Source organism: Castor canadensis, chromosome 14, assembly GCF_047511655.1.
Source record: "Castor canadensis chromosome 14, mCasCan1.hap1v2, whole genome shotgun sequence".
Classification (NCBI taxonomy): domain Eukaryota; kingdom Metazoa; phylum Chordata; class Mammalia; order Rodentia; family Castoridae; genus Castor; species Castor canadensis.
The window spans coordinates 69268763-69288957 of NC_133399.1; the positions used below are offsets into that span (position 1 = coordinate 69268763).

General features: G+C 35.7%; 1 protein-coding gene across 2 annotated transcripts in view; it reads right to left on the minus strand.

Annotated features, from left to right (window-relative positions):
* The window catches only part of Sgcz (sarcoglycan zeta), a 1041297-nt gene that overhangs the window by 41364 nt on the left and 979738 nt on the right, over window positions 1–20195 (minus strand). For both annotated transcript variants that reach the window (XM_074054729.1, XM_074054730.1), the window contains exon 5: window positions 7574–7696. In XM_074054729.1, coding sequence (XP_073910830.1) covers window positions 7574–7696 — 123 coding nt within the window. The remainder of the gene's footprint in view (window positions 1–7573; window positions 7697–20195) is intronic.

The window sequence follows — 20195 nt, forward strand, 5'->3', positions numbered from 1 at the left end:
TATTGCTTAAATAGAAAACTTTGATGACAGAAATCTACAATTCTAGAATTAAATTCACACATATCTCTTGTCACATGTAACTTTGAAGTCTTGTCAGCACAGCTACCTAATTTATTTAAAGCACCCTGGAGTCAGAGTCTCTTTGTAGTGTTATTTGTCAAATGACTCAAGCACTGCTTTAAAGTATATATGAGACTACTAATCAATCCCTATGCCCTTAAATTGCATGCTATAGTGTGCATAATATTCTCCTGTATGAATCTGAAATTCTAAATTTACTTACCTTTGATATCTTTATTTTCCTTTCCTTTAGAAGTATCACAGGCAAGAATAAAAATAACTAATATGTGGCATTTTAGTGAAGAAATATTTAGCAATCACTTGAATAGCCATGTGTATATCTATGTCTGTGTGTATCTGAGAACATGTGGTATTTTTTTTATCAACAGAAATATGATCAGATATTGGGGGAGTTGTAATCAAAGTAAAATATGATATGTTTGAGTCAGAGAAAGAAGTAGAAAGAGACAGAAACATTTATTTAAATCATTTTAGTTTATCTATATAGGTCAGCATACATATATCCTATTATATATACACTTACAAAGTGGTGTGTGTGTGTGTGTGTGTGTGAGAGAGAGAGAGAGAGAGAGAGAGAGACAGGAAGAGAGAGAAAGAGAGAGAGAGAGAGAGACAGAGAGCGAGAGAAAGACCGAGATTTCAGGGAGCACTTTCTCCTTTGTATTAGTTCAACTAATACTACTTAGAGAAGAGGACAATAAAGGTGAACATCACCTACACTTAAAGAAAAAAGTAACTTTTTTTTTTTTTGGTTGAACTGGGGTTTGAACTTAGGGCTTCATGCTTGCAAAGCAGGCACTGTACCATTTGGTCCACACTTCCAGTCCAAGAAAAAAATAACTATCCAATTAATATACCTAAGTTTTACTTTTTAATTTTGTGAAGACAGTACATTACTGGGAATGATTGTGACATAAATCAAAATATTACAAAATTCTGAGCAACTTAAAATTCCATGAGATTAAAAGTACCAGTACTCTTCCTGATTTTCTGTACTTCATGACAAACAACTCTCATTGCATTCCTTATTTACCTAAGGATTCCTAAAAATCCAAGGTGATCAGACATTCAGGCATGAAAACCACCACAACCACATACCCAACAGCATAGACTCCAGTCCCACAGCCAGACACTCTCACAAAAGAAAGCAAGACATGTGTTAGGTCTCTGGCATTCATGGGGTGGGCAGAAGGTCCCAAGGCTACCACCTTAAAACCAGACCCCCTGATTTATGACCACTTGTTTCTCCCTGCCTGCTTGTTTCTCGGCTTGCAAAACAACTCAGGAACTTCCAGTTACTCAACTAGCCAGGCATGTCAACCTGTTCCACCTGGTGATCACAGATAATCAGAGACCAGAAACTCTCTCCCTTCCCCCTGGCTTGGACCCTCCTATAAAGCCCACTACCCAATTCACCCAAGTAGCTGCTCCCTGATCTTAGGGCAGGGGGCTGCAGTCTGGACTAATAAATCTTTCCTTTCCACATGTGACGTGGTCTTAATTTGGCAGTACCTTACAACATGGGGAAAAGTGGTGGTGAAAACGGAGGTGGTAGTCCAGCCTGGGGGATGCTCAGTAACGATCCTCAAAAAATCCTTACTGAATTTCATCACCACTTAAGACTATACCTTATTTGAAATCAACACAGGCCTTCATGTATGGGAAATAAATATTAATATTTACCTTGCTAATAAAACTAAGGTTCTAGACTCTGGGGTAGTATGGCAGATTATAAATTTCCTCTGTGTGACTCTGTGAATGAGAAGTCAGATTAACAAACAGGGGCTGTATTTCAAAGACAAAAGAAGAGGAAGAACACCAGGAATCAAAAAATAGGTGACAGCACAGGTATAAAGCATGGAGAAGCAGAAAAGTGACACAGAAAAAAGTAGCAAAGAGAATATAGCTCCAGCTCCTGCTCTCTCAGAGATAAGGGAAACCAAAGCTAAAACTGTAAAGCAGGAAACAGTATTGACCAAAGACTGGCACTCCTAGTGGCAAGAGGAAGCCACAGTTCTTGCAAGTCTTAAATCCAGTTTAGGGATTTGGTGTGATGGTGATTCCATCTCTGTGGCAACCTAGCATTAGAGAAGAAATCAGATGGGTCATTCTCATTATCTTAGAGTGTTACAGCCAGGTGCTATCTTGAGTGGGGGTCTATTATTTAAGACCGAGCTACCTGAACTAAAACAAGGAACAATCACAAATCAGGGAGTCTGTCACACCATTTGGATGGGAGATGGCTACAAAGAAATGTTATGGAGAATGGAAGGGTAAGACATGGACAAACTGAGAAGTTTAAGTTGCATGGAGTGCCAGATGTGGCAGGTATTGTGGTGTGGCTATGAGCAAGCTCTGCTGCATGTAGATTACTGTACGTACTGAGAGTTTCAAATATGTGGCTGGCAATTGTCAAGCCTCTAGAGCTGACTCCCTGCAATGGGACTGAAAATACCTAGCCCAGGACCAGCAGATGGCTTGATTTCCACAGCTTCAACCATCTCTCAGGGTGATTTACTGCTGGATGGAATATGTAAGGGATAAGACCAACAGGCACAGTGCCTGGTTTCCTGGAAGTTCCAACCCTAGTATAGAACTCAGTGATCTGGTTGCTTGCCCCATTCTCTGATGCACACTGGAGACATACTTCAGATCATCTGTTTGCTGCCTGACAGCACAAAATGGGGCACTTCTAGAAAGAGTGGTAACTGCCCTGGTCCACAAGTCACAAAGCTCAATGAGACCAAGCAGGAGTTCCCAGTATGCAAAGAAGGGAAACTTCTAAGGTGAATGCAGCCCTGACACTGATAACATACCCTTTAGTGATATGGCCCTAAGCCCACACACAGCATCAACCAGTAAGGCAGGAGAAAATAGGAACTGCAAAAGACTTTAGCTGAGATGTTCTACCCTACCCTTAGCCAGGCATATTGTAATATTTGAGGACTAGAAAGAAGTTTCTCCAAGTCTTTGTTTGTATCACTTTTTATATTATATTTTAATATTGCTTTTATTTTGTTATTAAAATATTGGCTTTCTCTTTCTTTTTCTTTTTATCTTATTCTACTTTATGTATTTTTTATTTTGTGATCAAATTTTTAATCTCTTTTTTATCTTCCTCAAATTCTTTTGCTTTTCTTCTTATTTTAATTGTTTTTACTTAACCCTCCTTCTTTTTGCCCTTTTCCTGCATCTTACTTAATTTCTTGCTTTTGTTATTACTTCTGCATTAATTAATTTTTAATTTTATAGTTCATTTTATATTAGTTTTTACACTTTTGAATGGATATAAACAATATAGTAGTTGTCTTCAGTAATTTTTATTATATTTCCGTATCTTATTTGTTATGGTGTTTTTACTGTTAAGGAGGTTTGCTTTCTTCTGAGCAATGCTGAAGTAAGCCCTCAAAAGATGGCTGCTCCAAGATGCCCCACTACTGATGAATGGATTAAGAAAATGTGGTATTTATATACAATGGAATTTTACTCAGCCAAGAAAAAGAATGAAACGTTGTCATTCACAGGTAAATGTAAGGAATTGGAGAATATCATTTTAAGTGCAGTTAGCTAGACTCAGAACCCCAAAAGCTGCCTGTCCCCCTCATATGCGAATTTTAGACCCAAAACAAATGTAGGAATATTATGAGACACGGGTCATACTAAGGGGAAGTTGTGCAAGGGAGGGATGGGGCAAGGGAAGGAAACCAAAATCTTGAATGGGTTTCACGTGCTCACAGTATAGGAATGAATATAGAAATTTTAAACTGCTGGGTTCACCAAGGGAAGTGGCCTAGGGGGGAATGAAGAGAACTGGAAGAGGGGAATCAGCTGGAGCTGTAGTCACATATGCATGGGAACTTCTCAAGGAAACTCCCTTTGTAGAGATCTTTATCTCAAACTAGCAAAGTTTCATGTTTCTCATTTTATCTTTTATGGCTTTTCTTCTACAAAATTGGAGAACAGGAGGGCAGAACATGTTCTGTGGAGTGGGGAAGTAGCCAGGTAAGGGGGTAGGAAGACAAATATGGTACAAACAATGTATACATGTGTATATAAATGCAAAAATGATACCTGTTGAAACTGTTCCAGGAATCAGGGGAGGGGAAGGGGGAAAAGAAGTGGGGAAGGGGGGAATTCAAGTATGATATATTCAAGTATGATATATTTTTACATTGTAAAAACTATACAAGAATTCATTAAGAATGTAACACATATGTACAGGAAAGCAATGCGAGTAAACTCCTTGTATAGCTGTCCTTATCTCAACTAGCAAAAACCCTTGGTCCTTCCTATTATTGATTATATTCTGTGTTCAACAAAATTAGAGATTAGGGCAAAATGGTTTCTGCTGGGTAGCGAGGGGGTCTGGGGGGAGAGAGAGGGGCCGGGGGGAAAGGGGGAGAAATGGCCCAAACATTGTATGCACATATGAATAAAAGAAAATTTTTAAAAATACTACAATGTTCCCATATCCAGCACAACAATAATAAAAAAAAGATGGCTGTTATTATTAAAAGGCTAAGTCTTCAATTCAAAAAAAAAAAAAAAAAGATGGGTGCTCACTAAAATCTTAAATAAAACCTGATAAGATATTTATCTTAAAGTATGAAAAACAAAGGCAACATGATTCCAAAAGTTCATGACTATTTAATAACTGAACCCAAGATACGGAAGTAGATGACATGCCAAAGAATTCAAAAGTCTACTTTTAAAAATGATCAATGTCCTCAAAGAGAATTTAAATAGATAAGTGAAGTAAAGCAGTCAGTGCAAGACACTGATGAAAAAAATCAGCAACTTGGACAAGAATATCAACAACTTAGATGAGAAATTCATTAAAGAGATAGAGATACTGAAAAACAAACAACACAAATCTTGGAAATGAAAAACTCCATAAATTAAATGTAAAATAAGACACCTAAAAAACTAGCTAGCATTTGTTGCCCTTAATGCAGAGAAACTAAAGCAGATACCTTAAAGCAACTGAGGCCAATAGGAAAAGGGGACCAGGAACTAGAGAAAAGGTTAGATCAAAAAGAATTAACCTAGAAGGTAACACCCACGCACAGGAAATCAATGTGAGTCAATGCCCTATATAGCTATCCTTATCTCAACCAGCAAAACCCCTTGTTCCTTCCTATTATTGCTTATACTCTCTCTACAACAAAATTAGAGATAAGGGCAAAATAGTTTCTGCGGGGTATTGAGGGGGGGAGTGGGAGGGGGTGGAGTGGGTGGTAAGGGAGGGGGTGGGGGCAAGGGGGAGAAATGAACCAAGCCTTGTATGCACATATGAATAATAAAAGAAAAATGAAAAAAAAAATTCAATGGAAAGCATTACCAATAAAATATATCAGAGGAAATATTATCATTGATTGAAAATGAGGTTGAAGAATCATTAAATTTAGTTAGCAATGAAGAAAAAAAAGCAGTCATAGGCACAAACCTCCAGGACAAACCTGAGAGACCAAACCTATGGATAGGTGGGATAAACAAGAGGAGCATGACAAAGACTAAAGGTACAGAAGATTTATTTAATGAAAGTGTAGCAGAAAATTTCTGAAATCTAGGGAAAGAAATGGACATCCAAGTAGAGCAGAAAGTTAGAAACCAAATAGACCTGACCAGAAAAGATTCTCTCTATGTCATATTGTTAAAATGCCAACAGTATAAAACAAAGAAAGAGTACTGGCAGTTGCAAGAGAGATGCCAAGTTATTTAAAGTCAAGCCTATCAGAATAACAACAAACCTCTCAGCAGAAACCCTAAATGTCAGGAGAATGGATTGATATATTTCAGCCCTGAATCAAAATAACTTACAGCCAAGTTTACTATAGCCAGCAAAGTTATCCTTTAAAATGGAAGCAGGAATAAAGACCTTCCAGAATAAACTTAAAATAAAGACAATGTCCTTCTGTGATAAGTTTAAACTAAAGTAATCATAACCACTAAGATATCATTGCAGAAGATACTGAACAGAAAACTGCACACAAGTGAAAAAATAGATATAAACAAGGATGAATTCTTGGAAAAGAGTAAACCTCAGTGTAGAACAGATAAACAAATAAGAATTAGGGAACAACTGATTATCAGTAAGTCAGTTAACTAGCAAATCTCTAAGTATCTATTATCTTTAAAAATAACTCTAAACATAGTTGGTCTTAATGGACAAGACATACCTAGACTGAAAATGAAAAGATGGAAAAAACATTTCTAGTATAAGGAATCAGAAAGCAAGCAGGAAAAACCATATTCATCTGACAAAGCAGACTTCAAGTCAAAATTATTGGGAAGGGATAATGATCACTACGTGTGAATATATATGCATGGAATAATTGTGCATACAATTTCATAATATAAAACCTACTAGATATAATAGAATACATAACCCAGATAAAATAATAGTGACTTCAATACTCTTCTCTTATCAACAGATAGGCTACTGACAGAAAAAAAATCAGCAATAAACTTCAGAGTTAAAATATAACAGTGAAAAGCATTATTTTGTGCAATTATATAACATATAATGTTTAAAAACACGCAATAAATTAACAAAATTTTTCACCTATGTTAAAGTATAACACTTACAACCTCTTCATTACGTACTGAGAACATTCTAAACCTCTACGTGCACACACACACAAACACATATACATGTGATCTGAATACTAAGGTGTCATTGTCATTCAGATAGACTGATATCATAGGCCTAGAGACTTCACATAAACTACTGAGTGGTAGCGACAGGGTCAAAGTAATCATCACAAGAGAAGAATCTATGTTCTTCAATCATCATTCTGACTAGTTCCACTTCATCCAAATATAAATATGAGAGGGAGCCCATGAAATTCGGGAAACACTAAGTCAAGCAAATTTCTTTTATTTGAACTTTTCTTCTTTTTTACAATACTGCAGTAAACTATGTGTACTTTTAAACTATTTTGAAATAGCATATCCACACAGAAGGTGAATAGTGGAGGACCATGGTTGTAGATCATCCCAGGGAAAAAAATGTTAGGAAGACCCTAATTCAAAAACAAACAACAACCCTGAAATAAGAGCTCTAATTTTGGTTTATCTACCTTTAGTTGTGTTTACTCAGCGTGTGCATTGCCTCTTTTATTTTGGTTTGGCAGTACAGGGGTTTGAATTCAGGAGCTTGCGCTTCCTAGGCAGGCACTCTACAACTTGAGCCACGCTGACAGCCCACTTCATCTTGTCTTAAACCACCCACATGCACATCCCTCCGCCTACCTGGGAGACCCAGCTTGACTTCTTCGTATGTTAGTAACACTGATAATATTTACGCTCTCTTCTCCAACCACAACCAATGACTTTTATTTGAAGGCTGTGTGAAAATTGAATGTTGTGATATTGCATTATGTGAGACTCAGTTTAGACACAGGAATCATACACCTTATAAACAAGCTTCTTGCGTAGTTTCATAGTCTTTTAGTAAGAGGACAGGTTCCAAGACCTCATTCTACAGTACCTGTAACTTTGAGCTTTTCAGCCCCAATGGTAACCTCATCTTCGTCTGCAGAAAACAGCAGTCTGCCATCTTCACTCGCTCTTACTTCAAATCTTTTACACTGTGCCTCCACAGCATCAGCCCCTATGGTCAGAGCAAAGGTTTAAAGATGAAACTGGTGTGCAGGAAACAATTAACAACTCATTTTATAGACAACAGAAAAGACATCCATATAGCGTTTAGCTTGCTACCTTGGCTGCCTGTGTTACATCTGAATTAGTACTTTTAGGTTGCTATCCTTTTCAAGAGCCTGCCTAATTTAGTAGACCACTGCTGGGTTAGTTTGATTGGGCATACATGTGATTGCTAAACATTTGAGATTTTCTAGTAAGATCTGTGGGTTTGGTCATTTAAAAAACTCTGCACATACACAGGGAGAGGCAATGTCTGCTTTATTCTCTATTGCAGACTGAAGATACCACATTATACCTGGTGTGTGCTGTATACTAATAAGTACTGGGGACTGGATGACTTCCACATATTTTTCTCTGCAATGCAGACAACAGCACCCATATTACTACCTCATATGGTATTTCTAAAGCATTATTTAGTGCAAATCTTCAGTTACTCTATGATCATAGATTTTAATGATTACATTTTTTCTACATTTTCATTAATATTAATGAATTTAAGTCCATCTTATACACAAGCTTGCAGTTGCTTTATTTTAAGAGGGCTCCCTAATATATCTCTAATTAATAATTTTCTTGATTTTTAAAAAATATACAGTAGTGCAAATGTAATGGCAAAATGGAAATAGAAACCTATTTCCAATGTATTGTTCAATTTTTCTAATTATTTCATTCACAAACCACAAAGCCAGCTCCCATATCTGGAAAACATAATCAATTTGAGTTAAGAAGGATTTAGCAAGCTCTAACCAGGCCTAAAAGACGAACAACGTTAACTAAGAAAGAAGAAACTTGATATAGTGGACAGGAATAGAGAATTGATATTTCCCATATTATCAATCTCATTATTTTGGCAAAACACATTTGGCATATGTATCAATATGTTCTCCTCCGGCTAAGACTGGAAACATCTCTTTTGTCTAAATCAGAAGCGTCATCAGATATTACCGAGCTTGGTCACGGACAAAGGGATACCACACCACGTGCATGCTTCTTATCAGTTATCTTTACTTCTTATCACAATTGATTAGCTATCTGACTGGAAGAACTCAAAGCTTGACATCATCTTTGCTTTTCAAACTATCTTCAGATTTAGAATTTTGTCTGGTTTCAAGTGGTACTTAGATGAAAGTTCGCTACATGAATAAATACCAAATTTAAGTTTTTTTGCTCTTTCTTTGGTCAGAACTACTCCCATAGCAGCCCATAGAACATAGAAAACCACAATGCATGGCTGTCATACTTTCTGAGGAGCATTAACCAAGAGGAAAAATTAATTTGAAATGTGGGTAAGATGTAAGACAATTTCTCTAAAAGGAAGATACATATTTTTCATATATTCTGATGTTACATGCCTAGACTATTGAAACTCTTCAGCCAAGGCTATGTTACCTATGATAAGGTCAGCAATGTCCTTTTGGCCTGTCAGTTTAGAAATAGCATGAATTGTATTTTGAAATCTTTTATCTGTTTTCCTTGTTTAAACAGACCTTTCACTACAGATTTTAATGAAAATATTGGAGAAACGGTTGAAGACCTATTATCTTTGGTCATGGTCATTTCATTCGATTTTGTGAATATTATTTCAAAAGGTTGTATTCATTTGAGTGTTTCCTTTTAATCAAAGTCTAAGCTTAATATATATTTTGCCTGTGATCCTTGAACCATAATAAGCCAACTGAGTAATGTTCAAAAAGCTGTGCTTGCAGCTGGTATACTGATAAATGTGACTTCATCTGGGTTTTGAAGTCTTTATGTTTAAATCTATCTTCAAGAGACTCAGGCATACATTACATCAACTGCCTGAAAGATATTATAGATATTATATATATAATATATATTTACAAAACCTTAACATTTACATTATTTTCTTTCTTCGAACATACTCAATTGCTAAGTTTAATTGATTCATAAGATATGTTACTGAATTTAATGTCATAGAAGTACATTAGATCATTATATATACATATATATGCAGACATTATATATACACATACATTAGCAATACTTTTCTTGGTATAATACTTAATATCTTTATACAGAAGATAACATATTAACATAAAATGTTATATTGTGTGTCACATAAGCTATCAGAAATAAACTTTTAGTGATATAAGGAAAGCAGTATCTGGATATGGCAAGATGAGTTGAAATCTTAATTCATTAAATGAAATGAATCAAGGCAAATAAGCAAACTACAAAATATTTATGACCCCATAATAGATGAGATGCATAATTAGTGCATGCAGAATCATCCATTTGAAAAATAGATATAATAATTAATACTACAGACTACAGTTTATTCACTATATTAGCATAATTACTGGTAGGAAAATCACAAGCAATTATCAATACATTGAAAGTAAATAAATATTTTAAATCAGAAAATAATTTGCAGTATTACATTTACATACATTTCTTTTCTGCAAATGGAAAATGGTACAATGTTTAATTAGAAATATAGTCAATTATTGGGAATATTTATGCTTGAAATTAATATATTAGAATTTATGAAATTTAAATTATTGGATCATCGTTTTCTTTGGGTTACGTGTATCTTTTTTTCTATGTCCCTAGCATCACATCTTCTCTGAGCTTGGTCAATGCCAGATCCAACTGCTCAGAGGAGCTTTGACGTCCAATATTATATCAATTAATGCTGCAGTGTGGTAGAACAATCAATATGCCTGGAGGGCTCTAAGTGAGGATGCATGACTCCTTAGGAAGTAGATCATTGGAGATGCAATTATCTGGCCAATGCTATATTTTCTAGTCATCTTAAACACCCACTTCCTAACTAAAGTACCAAGATTAAATGCTTCCTTAGGAAAATTTCAGAGGAAGTTTCTATCAACAATTTCAAAGTTATACAGAGAAGTCAGGATCAGAATAAGGAAAGAGAATTGACAGGAAGATGAGAAAAAAGGTGTCAGCAAAATAGTAGATTCCCTAAAAACATTGAAATATTAAATACATATACAAATGCTTTACTTAGTTCTTTAAATGTTCTATATGTATACTTTAAAAGCAAACCAACAACAACAAAAAAGAACAGCCACAAAGTTCATTTCTCGTTGTTTTTTCCATTTTTACTAGGATGTACTCATTGGGGGGATTCATTATGACAATTCTGAATAGGCTTACATTGCATACTGGTTAGTTTGCCTCCCCCCATCACACTCACCACTATCCTCTCCCTACTCCACTGAAAACAACTGCAAGAGGTTTCATTGTTTTGTTTCATATATGTGTATGAAAACCATCAACCCCTCACCTTCATCTCATCCATTCACCCTTCCCCTTCCCACAAGTACTCCCCCATGCTATACCTATCATTTCTTGTTTTTCTCAGAGTGTAACATACGTATGTTAGTGCTGGGATTTGAACCCAAAGGTTCAAGCATGCTAAGCACCATCAACACTGAGCTAAAAGCATAGCTATTGTCAGCACAGTTTTGCTTACATTGTTCATACATTTTACACCTTTTCTAACATGAATTTTTTTATTATTCATTTATTCACATGTGTGTACATTGTTTGGGTCATCTCCCCCCCCAGCCCCTCATCCTCTCCCGCCCTTTCCCCCCTCGCTTCCAAGCAGAACCTGTTCTGTCCTTCTCTCTAATTTTGTTGAAGAGAAGACATAAGCATAATAACTAAGACAAAGTGTTTTTGCTAGTTAAGGATAGCTGTACAGAGAGATTCCTAGCATTGCTTCTGTGTACAAATGTGTTACAACCCAGGTTGAATCGTCTCTAACTGATCTTTACACTGGTTCCTGATCCCCTTCTCGTGTTGACATGAATTTTCTTATAGCTCTTTTCAGATAACCATTAGCATTTTAAGAAGTTATATCCATACTAAACTTCAAACTATCAAAAAATGAACTAGTGCACTTTGTTTTACTGCATGTTTCTTCTAAACGATGTGAAATATGACTTGTTTAGATTTGATAATATAGCTTGCAGATGTATCCTACACATAGTACAACCTCATGGTTCCAATTAAGAACACTCTCCATGCCAAATTTAAAAAATCACTTTTTCTCTACTTTTTTTTCTTTTTTCTTTTATTAATCATATGTGCATACAAGGCTTGGTTCATTTCTCCCCCCTGCCCCCAACCCCTCCCTTACCACCCACTCCGCCCCCTCCCTCTCCCCCCCAATACCCAGCAGAAACTATTTTGCCCTTATTTCTAATTTTGTTGTAGAGAGAGTATAAGCAATAATAGGAAGGAACAAGGGTTTTTGCTGGTTGAGATAAGGATAGCTATACAGGGAGTTGACTCACATTGATTTCCTGTGCGTGGGTGTTACCTTCTAGGTTAATTCTTTTTGATCTAACCTTTTCTCTAGTACCTGTTCCCCTTTTCCTATTGGCCTCAGTTGCTTTTAAGGTATCTGCTTTAGTTTCTCTGCGTTAAGGGCAACAAATGCTAGCTAGTTTTTTAGGTGTCTTACCTATCCTCACCCTAAACTTAAAAAATCACTTTTTCTCTACTTTTGAAAGTATTCTACTTTGTCATTGGTTAGCTAGGTATCATACTGAAAGCTACTTCACCAGTGCATGTATTTCCCTTTTCTAATGTACGAAAACTTATACTGAAACTATTACTGATAAGAAATGCATCATTGAAATGTTATCGAATTGTTTCTCTCTTCTCTACAAAGTTACTCATAGCACACTCAATACTACTTACTTTTTAATAAGGATATTTGAGGAGTGATTATTGGAATTTAGTTTTTACATAAAACTTATTTTATATTTCCTTTTGATAATGGTAAATTTCCTTACTCTTATCACTCACTGATATTCATTTATCATGAATATGTTTCAGTGTTTAAATCAGTAAAATCAACATTGAACAAGAATCATCTTAAAGGTAAGCAATTTAAGAAATCACAATGAATTGTGATGTCAGGTAAATCATAATAAATTGTATTTTGTTAGGCAACTATGCATTATTATTTATCTGTAATAGCTAATGCATATTTTTATCATTGCATAGAATTCTTAAAATTACTAGCTTTGAAAAGTATGATTTGTGGTTCCCGAGGCAGCATCAAACAAATTCTGGTTTATGGAAATTTATAAGATAGGGCATTTGGATTCAAGTCCTTACATCAGAAGGAATGGCTTATGATGCAATGTAACAATTGCCCACATTTGAGTGGCTTGGTCCAATGAGATTTTGTTCTCTATCCATGATGATTTCTGACACAGGTCAGCAAAGATGTTTTGATTGCTGTGACCACTTAGAGATTCAAATGATGAAGACTTTATTCTAACACATTCTTCAGGATTGTAGCAACAATGGAGAAATATATGGCCAACTGATCAAAGATTATGTCATGGAAATTATAGTGCTTTTAATCTGATCACCTTGTATGTAATCTTGAAATAAGTAGCAAAATTTGACTAATAAATCTCATGTATTTAGAAACTTTAAAAAGTAAGCTATAAGGATGGAGGTAGAAGGATTGCAGTTTGAGGACAACCAGAGCAAAAATAGCGGAAACCTGTTTTAAAGAACAAGCCATAGGTAGCCAACATTTATAAGCCAGGTACTTGAGAGGCATAGTTAGGAGGATCACAGTCCAAAGCTAGCTTGGGCAAAAAGCATCAGATGCTATCTGAAAATAAGTAAAGCTGAAAAGGCTGAGGTAGGTTAAGTGGTACAGCATGAGGCCCTGAGCTCATGCCTGTAATCCTGGTTACTCAGGAGGTAGAGATCAGGAGGATTGTGGTTTGAAGCCAGCTGGGGAAAATAGTTCATGAAACCCTATCTCAAAAAAAACCCATCATAAAATAAGGATGGTGGAGTGGCTCAAGGTGTAGGCCCTGAGTTCAAACCTCAGTACCACCAAGAAAATAAAAAAAATAAAATAAATGAGAAAAACAAAAAAATAGGCTATGGGCCAAATTCTAAATGATAACTTTAACTTCAAACTGAATAATTAATACAAAGCGTTACAAAATTAGTACTCACAGATTAAATGATAACTCAAATGACTATAAGAATGGTGAAGAAAGGGTGAAAACTGATGGTCAGACATCTACATTGAGAAGTTAGAAAGCAACAACACCAAAGAGAAAAAAAAATCTACAAAATGTAGATGGAAGGAAACAATGATGAGTAGATATTAAAGAAATAATAGAAGCATTAGAATACATTAAACCAGTGGTGCCAAAAGTATACTCATATAAACTCATAAAGTCGACTAAATTCTCATAAAATAATAAAAATTAAAATGTCACAAATAATAAATGTCAGTAATAAAAATAAATATTGCTATAGAACATGCAAATGTTAAAATGATACAAATATTTATAGTAAATTTATGTCAATAGATATGAAAAATTAATTGATAGGCATAAAATTCTATAGAATATTATCAAATTGATTTAAGAAGTAAATAAAATAAAAATAAGTCTTTAAATGGTTACAATATTTCAAATATTAGGTTAAATGTTGCATATTTGAAAATAAGACAAAATTTCTGTACCTAAAAAAAATTATAGTGTATTGAAATCATCAGACAATTATATAGAACTGACAAACCAAATTCTATATTATTCACTTGTTTATTTATCAATCAATGGTATTTCCTCATTTAGGTTGTCGCAATCAGTCTATGAATCCTCACATGCACAGCTTTAGAAAGAAGCTGGCAGGTTTTCAGACTAAAAATATTTTACAAAGGAAGGAAACCAGCTGTCCAGCAAAGCTTTGAAAAATATTTTAAAACAACAAGCAAGTTATGAGTAAATAAAAGGGTATACAACAAAATGAAGAAACATTTATTGAAGAAAATTTATTCAACCTCAGTAGAAGCAGAAAGAGTTTACATCATTTGAACCACAAACCATTACTTCCTCTTCTACCCAATGCAGGTGCAGCAAGTCCCAGGATTTTCCTCTCCATGTAGCTCCCAGTACAAACTTAAGAAATTTTCCTAGGAAGGGAAAGCTGTCAGTATTTCTCATCCCACCCTCCAACTACCAGTTGCAGAGAATAAATTCTTGATGAGTATAAATGAGGAAGGGGGTTTCTCTTTTTTACTTTAATCTAAGGAGATTTTTAACTTAAGCATAATGTACAGAGAATATAAGGCCAAACAGTTCTCTCCTTGCCTCTTCATAGTGAGGCAGATATGTTAGGGAAAGTTTGGGGCTTTTAAAAACCATACAACCTGATTTAGAGCACCTTGCTCAGCCCTCCCTTACCCATCTCCTCTGAGCCCAGAGAGCTCCATATCAATCACAAATGCTTTGTTAAATTGGAGGGGACATTTCCTCCTGCATGGACTTAGGGTATCTGAGAGTTAGAATGGGTACTTGAGAGTTGGCGTAGGTGTATACATGAGTCCATCCAGATCTTCCCCCTGACCAGAAGGCCATTGGAGAAGGGGAGTGAGGTGGGTCTTTCCCCCACCTTCAGGTTAAGGATGATGTAATAACAACTTAAAATAAAAATTTTTATCAAATGCCTAGGAGTAAACTTAACAAAGGATGTGAATGACCTCTATAAGGAAAACTATAAGCTCCTGAAGAAAGAGATTGAGGAAGACTATAGAAAGTGGAGAGATCTCCTATGCTTATGGATTGGTAGAATCAACATTGTAAAAATGGCTATACTCCCAAAAGCAATCTACATGTTTAATGCAATTCCCATCAAAATCCCAATGACATTCATCGAAGTGATTGAAAAATCTACCGTTAAACTTATTTGGAAACACAAGAGACTACGAATAGCCAAGGCAATACTCAGCAAAAAGAACAATGCTGGAGATGTCACAATACTTGACTTCAAACTGTATTACAATGCAGTAGCAATAAAAACAGAATGTTACTGGCACAAAAACAGACATGAAGACCAATGGAACAGAACTATAACCAACTTGTCTTTGACAAAGGCACTAAAAATATATGATGGAGAAAAGACAGCCTCTTCAACAAAAACTGCTGGGAAAACTGGTTAGCAGTCTGCAAGAACCTGAAACTAGATCCATGTTTATCACCCTATACCAATATTAACTCAAAATGGATCAAAGATCTTAATATCAGACCCCAAACTCTAAAGCTAGTACAGGAAAGAGTAGGAAATACTTTGGAAGAAATAAGTATAGGCAAGGACTTTCTCAATGAAACCCCAGCAGCTCAGCAACTAAGAGATAGCATAGATAAATGGGACTTCATAAAACTAAAGAGCCTCTGTTCAATAAAAGTAATGGTCTCTAAACTGAAGAGACCACCCACAGAGTGGGAGAAAATATTTGCCAGCTACACATGAGACAAAGGACTGATAACCAGAATAAATAGGGAACTCAAAAAACTAAACTCTCCCAAAATTAATGAACCAATAAAGAAATGGGCAAGTGAACTAAACAGAACTTTCACAAAAGAAGAAATTCAAATGGCCAAAAAGCACATGAAAAAATGCTCACCATCTCTAGCAATAAAGGAAATGCAAATCAAAACCACACTAAGATTCCACCTCACCCCTGTTAGAATAGCCATCATTAGAAAAACCACCAACAACAGATGTTGGCAAGGATGTGGGGAAAAAGGTACCCTTGTACACTGCTGGTGGGAATGCAAATTAGTACAACCACTCTGGAAAAAATTTGGAGGCTTTTTAAAAATCTAAACATAGATCTGCCATATGATCCAGCAATCCCACTCTTGGGGATATACCCAAAGGAATGCGACACAGGTTACTCCAAAGGCACCTGCACACCCATGTTTATTGCAGCACTATTCACAATAGTCAAGTTATGGAAACAGCCAAGATTTCCTACTATTGATGAATGGATTAAGAAAATGTGGTATTTATACACAATGGAATACTACTCAGCCATGAAGAAGAATGAAATCTTATCATTTGCAGGTAAATGGATGGAACTGGAGAACATCATTCTGAGCCAGGTTAGCCAGGCTCAGAAGATCAAAAATTGTATGTTCTCCCTCATATGTGGACTTTAGATCTAGGGCAAACACAACAAGAGGATTAGACTTTGATCACATGATGAGGTGAGAGCACACAAGAGAGGTATGAAGATAGGCAAGGACCCCCCCCCAAAAAAAAAACAAGATAGCATTTGATGTTCTCGATGCAAAGGAACTAATGCAGAAACTTTAAAGTGACAGAGGCCAATAGGAAAAGGAGACCAGGAACTACAGAAAAGATTAGTTTGAGAAGAATTAACTTAGAAGATAACACACATGTACAGGAAAGCAATGCGAGTCAACTCCCTGTATAGTTATCCTTATCTCAACTAGCAAAAACCCTTGTTCCTTCCTATTATTACTTATACTCTCTCTTCAACAAAATTAGAGATAAGGACAAAACAGTTTCTTTCTGGTAGCGAGGGGGTGAAGGGAGAGGGAGAGGGAGAGGGGAAAGGGAGGGAGCAGGGAGAAGGGGTGAGAAATGACCCAAACATTGTATGCACATATGAATAAAAGAAAAAAATAAAAATAAAAATAAAATTTTTCTCTTTTATTTTTTTTTCCTTCATTTAGTGCCTGCATTCCATCTGGCAGAGACTCCATCTTTAATCCCTTTCCTCCTTTCCTATAATAAAACTAAGGTTATTTCACTCACTACATCCATGTGTTCTGCTTAGATTCTTCCTTGGCAGAGTGCAAGGACCAAAACCTTCTGATTAGAATCATCTGTGACTTCAACTATAGAAAGGAGATTCTACTCAAGGATGTCTCATCAAGGCAACTAGAGGCATCTTCTAATTCACATGCCTGGCAAGTAGCCAGTTCCTAAACAGGAATATCACTCAGACAGAAACCATGGTTCAAGATTCTATGTCAAAGCTTTAACTCTGCAATTTTGCCCAGGGAGGGATGCAAACTGTAGAACAGGGAGTTCTGAAGCTCTTCCCAATATAGCTTTCATTTGCAAAAGAGCTGGAGGAAGTTCAAACCTAAGAGAACTCTTAAAAATGATGAAGTTGTGAGGAGAGGTAGTTAAGGGGCGATTGAAACTTCATCAGAGAGTCAAGGTCAACCATAAGCCAGAGAGTTTTGCATAGCCAATCAGGGAGAGAGATACCATCTAGGAGTCATAACAAACCTCACAACTGAGCTAAAAACTATCACTAGAAAGAAGTAAGGATATAACAGGATTAGTGCATGGAGTAATTTATGCCTCAAGGCATTGTTGAACTCCATAGAAAGTCATCCAACAATTAGTGGAGTTTATGAACTTGATGAGGTCAGCAAAAGGCACAGAGCTGTAGTAAAACTACAATCATACCAGGGTAGACACAGGGTGCATGACGGCATGCATCCCATGAGGATCAATTTCAGAGTTTCACAATGCAGAGTGAGAAAGGGAAAAAGCACAGAAATAGACCTCGATAAGACAGTCCAGTCGGTCATTAGACAAATAAACAAACAAATAGCAATAACAAACTCTGGGAGTGAATGAAGAAAGAAACTGTAAAAAAGAGTCGTTACAATAAATCACCTAAACATTATAATTTCTTATAAAAGTATGTGAGGATAAACAGGAAATTTTGATTCATCCATGGGGAAACAAAGCTGGTAATAGAAACAGCATGTTATAATGTTTGAATGTCCTGATCATCAAAGACTTTGAAGTATCCAGTATAAATACATACCTGGAATTCAAGAAAACTATGTTTATATAATTAAATCTCATCAAATGCATATTATCTATCTTTCTATATATTATCTATCTAGAAATATTGTGAAAGAACAAAAAAGAACTTTGGTGTTAAAAGTATAGTAACTGAATGAAAAAAAAAATCACTAGAAGGGCTCCACAGTGGATTTAAACTGGCAGAAGAAAGAAATAGTGACATGAAAGCTAATAAAGAGTTTGGAATCTGAAGATCAGACAAAAAGAAGAACAAAGAGAAATGAATAGAACCTCAAAGAAAGGCAGGACACCATGAAAGACATGAACATTTGTATAATGGGAATATGAGAATTACATGAGTGAAAAAAGTAGTGGGAACATATTCAAATAAGTAATCCCTGAAAACTTTCTAAAATTCATTGGAAATTAAAGCCTACACACCCAGGAAGTTCAGTGAGCTCTGAAGTGGATGAAGAAAGAAAACCACATATACACATATCATGCGAAAGAAGATTAAAGACAGAGACAAAGAGAAAATGTTGAAAGAAGAGAAAAATGACTTAATACCCACTAGGATAACAGCTGAGTTCTCATCAGAAGTAATGGAGAACAGAAGGCAGTGAGATGCCATATTCAAAATTTTCAAAAAGAAACAAGCAGCAATTATGAATTCTGAAGTCAGTTAACTGTCTTTCAAAAACACATGCGAAATAAAATTATTTCCAGATGAATAAAGATTGAGTAAATTTGATATTAACATAACCACATTACAAGAAATATTAAAAAGAGATCTTTTGGCCTTAAAGTAAGTACGTTTAGATAGTAATTAAAACTCACATGAACTAAGCAAAGAACCTAGTAAAAATAATTATGCAACTATAAAAAATAAATTTATGTTTCTTCTTTTTTCTCAACTGATTTAGAAGATAATTGGATAAAACATGTGCATATAATTTTATAAACATGTACATAATTTTATATACATACATAAATGTCATAGTCATGAAATACATTCCTAATAAAAGACCAAAGGAGTGAGTGGGAACATAGCCTTATTTGGATAAGGACTGTAGACATTTACTTGAATCTAAAGGAACAACTGGAGAACCAGAAATATTAAATTAAGTAATTAATATAATTGAAGTGCACATATATACATCTGGTGCTTTCCTGTCTCAGCTCATTTAATATTTTTATAGCTAATATAATAATGCATTTTGTTTTAAGCTTATATAGATAATATAAATAATGGTTGGGTATCAAGAGCTATAAAGGAGTATTTATATGTTTCCCTGAAGTTAAATTAGTATAGATCTGAAGTAGATTCAGTTAAGCTGAGATATATATTGTGGAGAGTGGAGTAGGAGAAGACTGTGAAGACATAAGCACAGTTGTACTCAATATTCTGCAGGCTGAATTTGGCACGGCCCCAGCTGCAGAATAGGGTGAGAGAAAAATGCAGAGCAGCTGCTTTTCCTAAACGTTTATGTCAAATAATCTGTAGGCTGAGATTTGGCACAGCCCCAGCAGCAGAAGAGAGTGAGAAAGCGAGATGCAGCTCAGCTGCTTTTCCTCAATGTCGGTCCCCTCCCTAAGAACTGTTGCTCCACCTCCTTGTTTACCACTGGATATAAAAGACTCACTGAAGGAGGACAGGAGGCTTTTTGATGGGGGGTGGATTTGCCCAAAGGGAAATTGCTGGAGGGGGAAATTGTTGAAGGAAGGATTGCTGAAGGGAAAAAAATTGCTGAAGGAGAATTGTTAAAGGGGAATTGCTAAAGAAGGGGTTGATAGAATTGGTTGGCAGCTTGAGAGGGAACTGCTGCTGA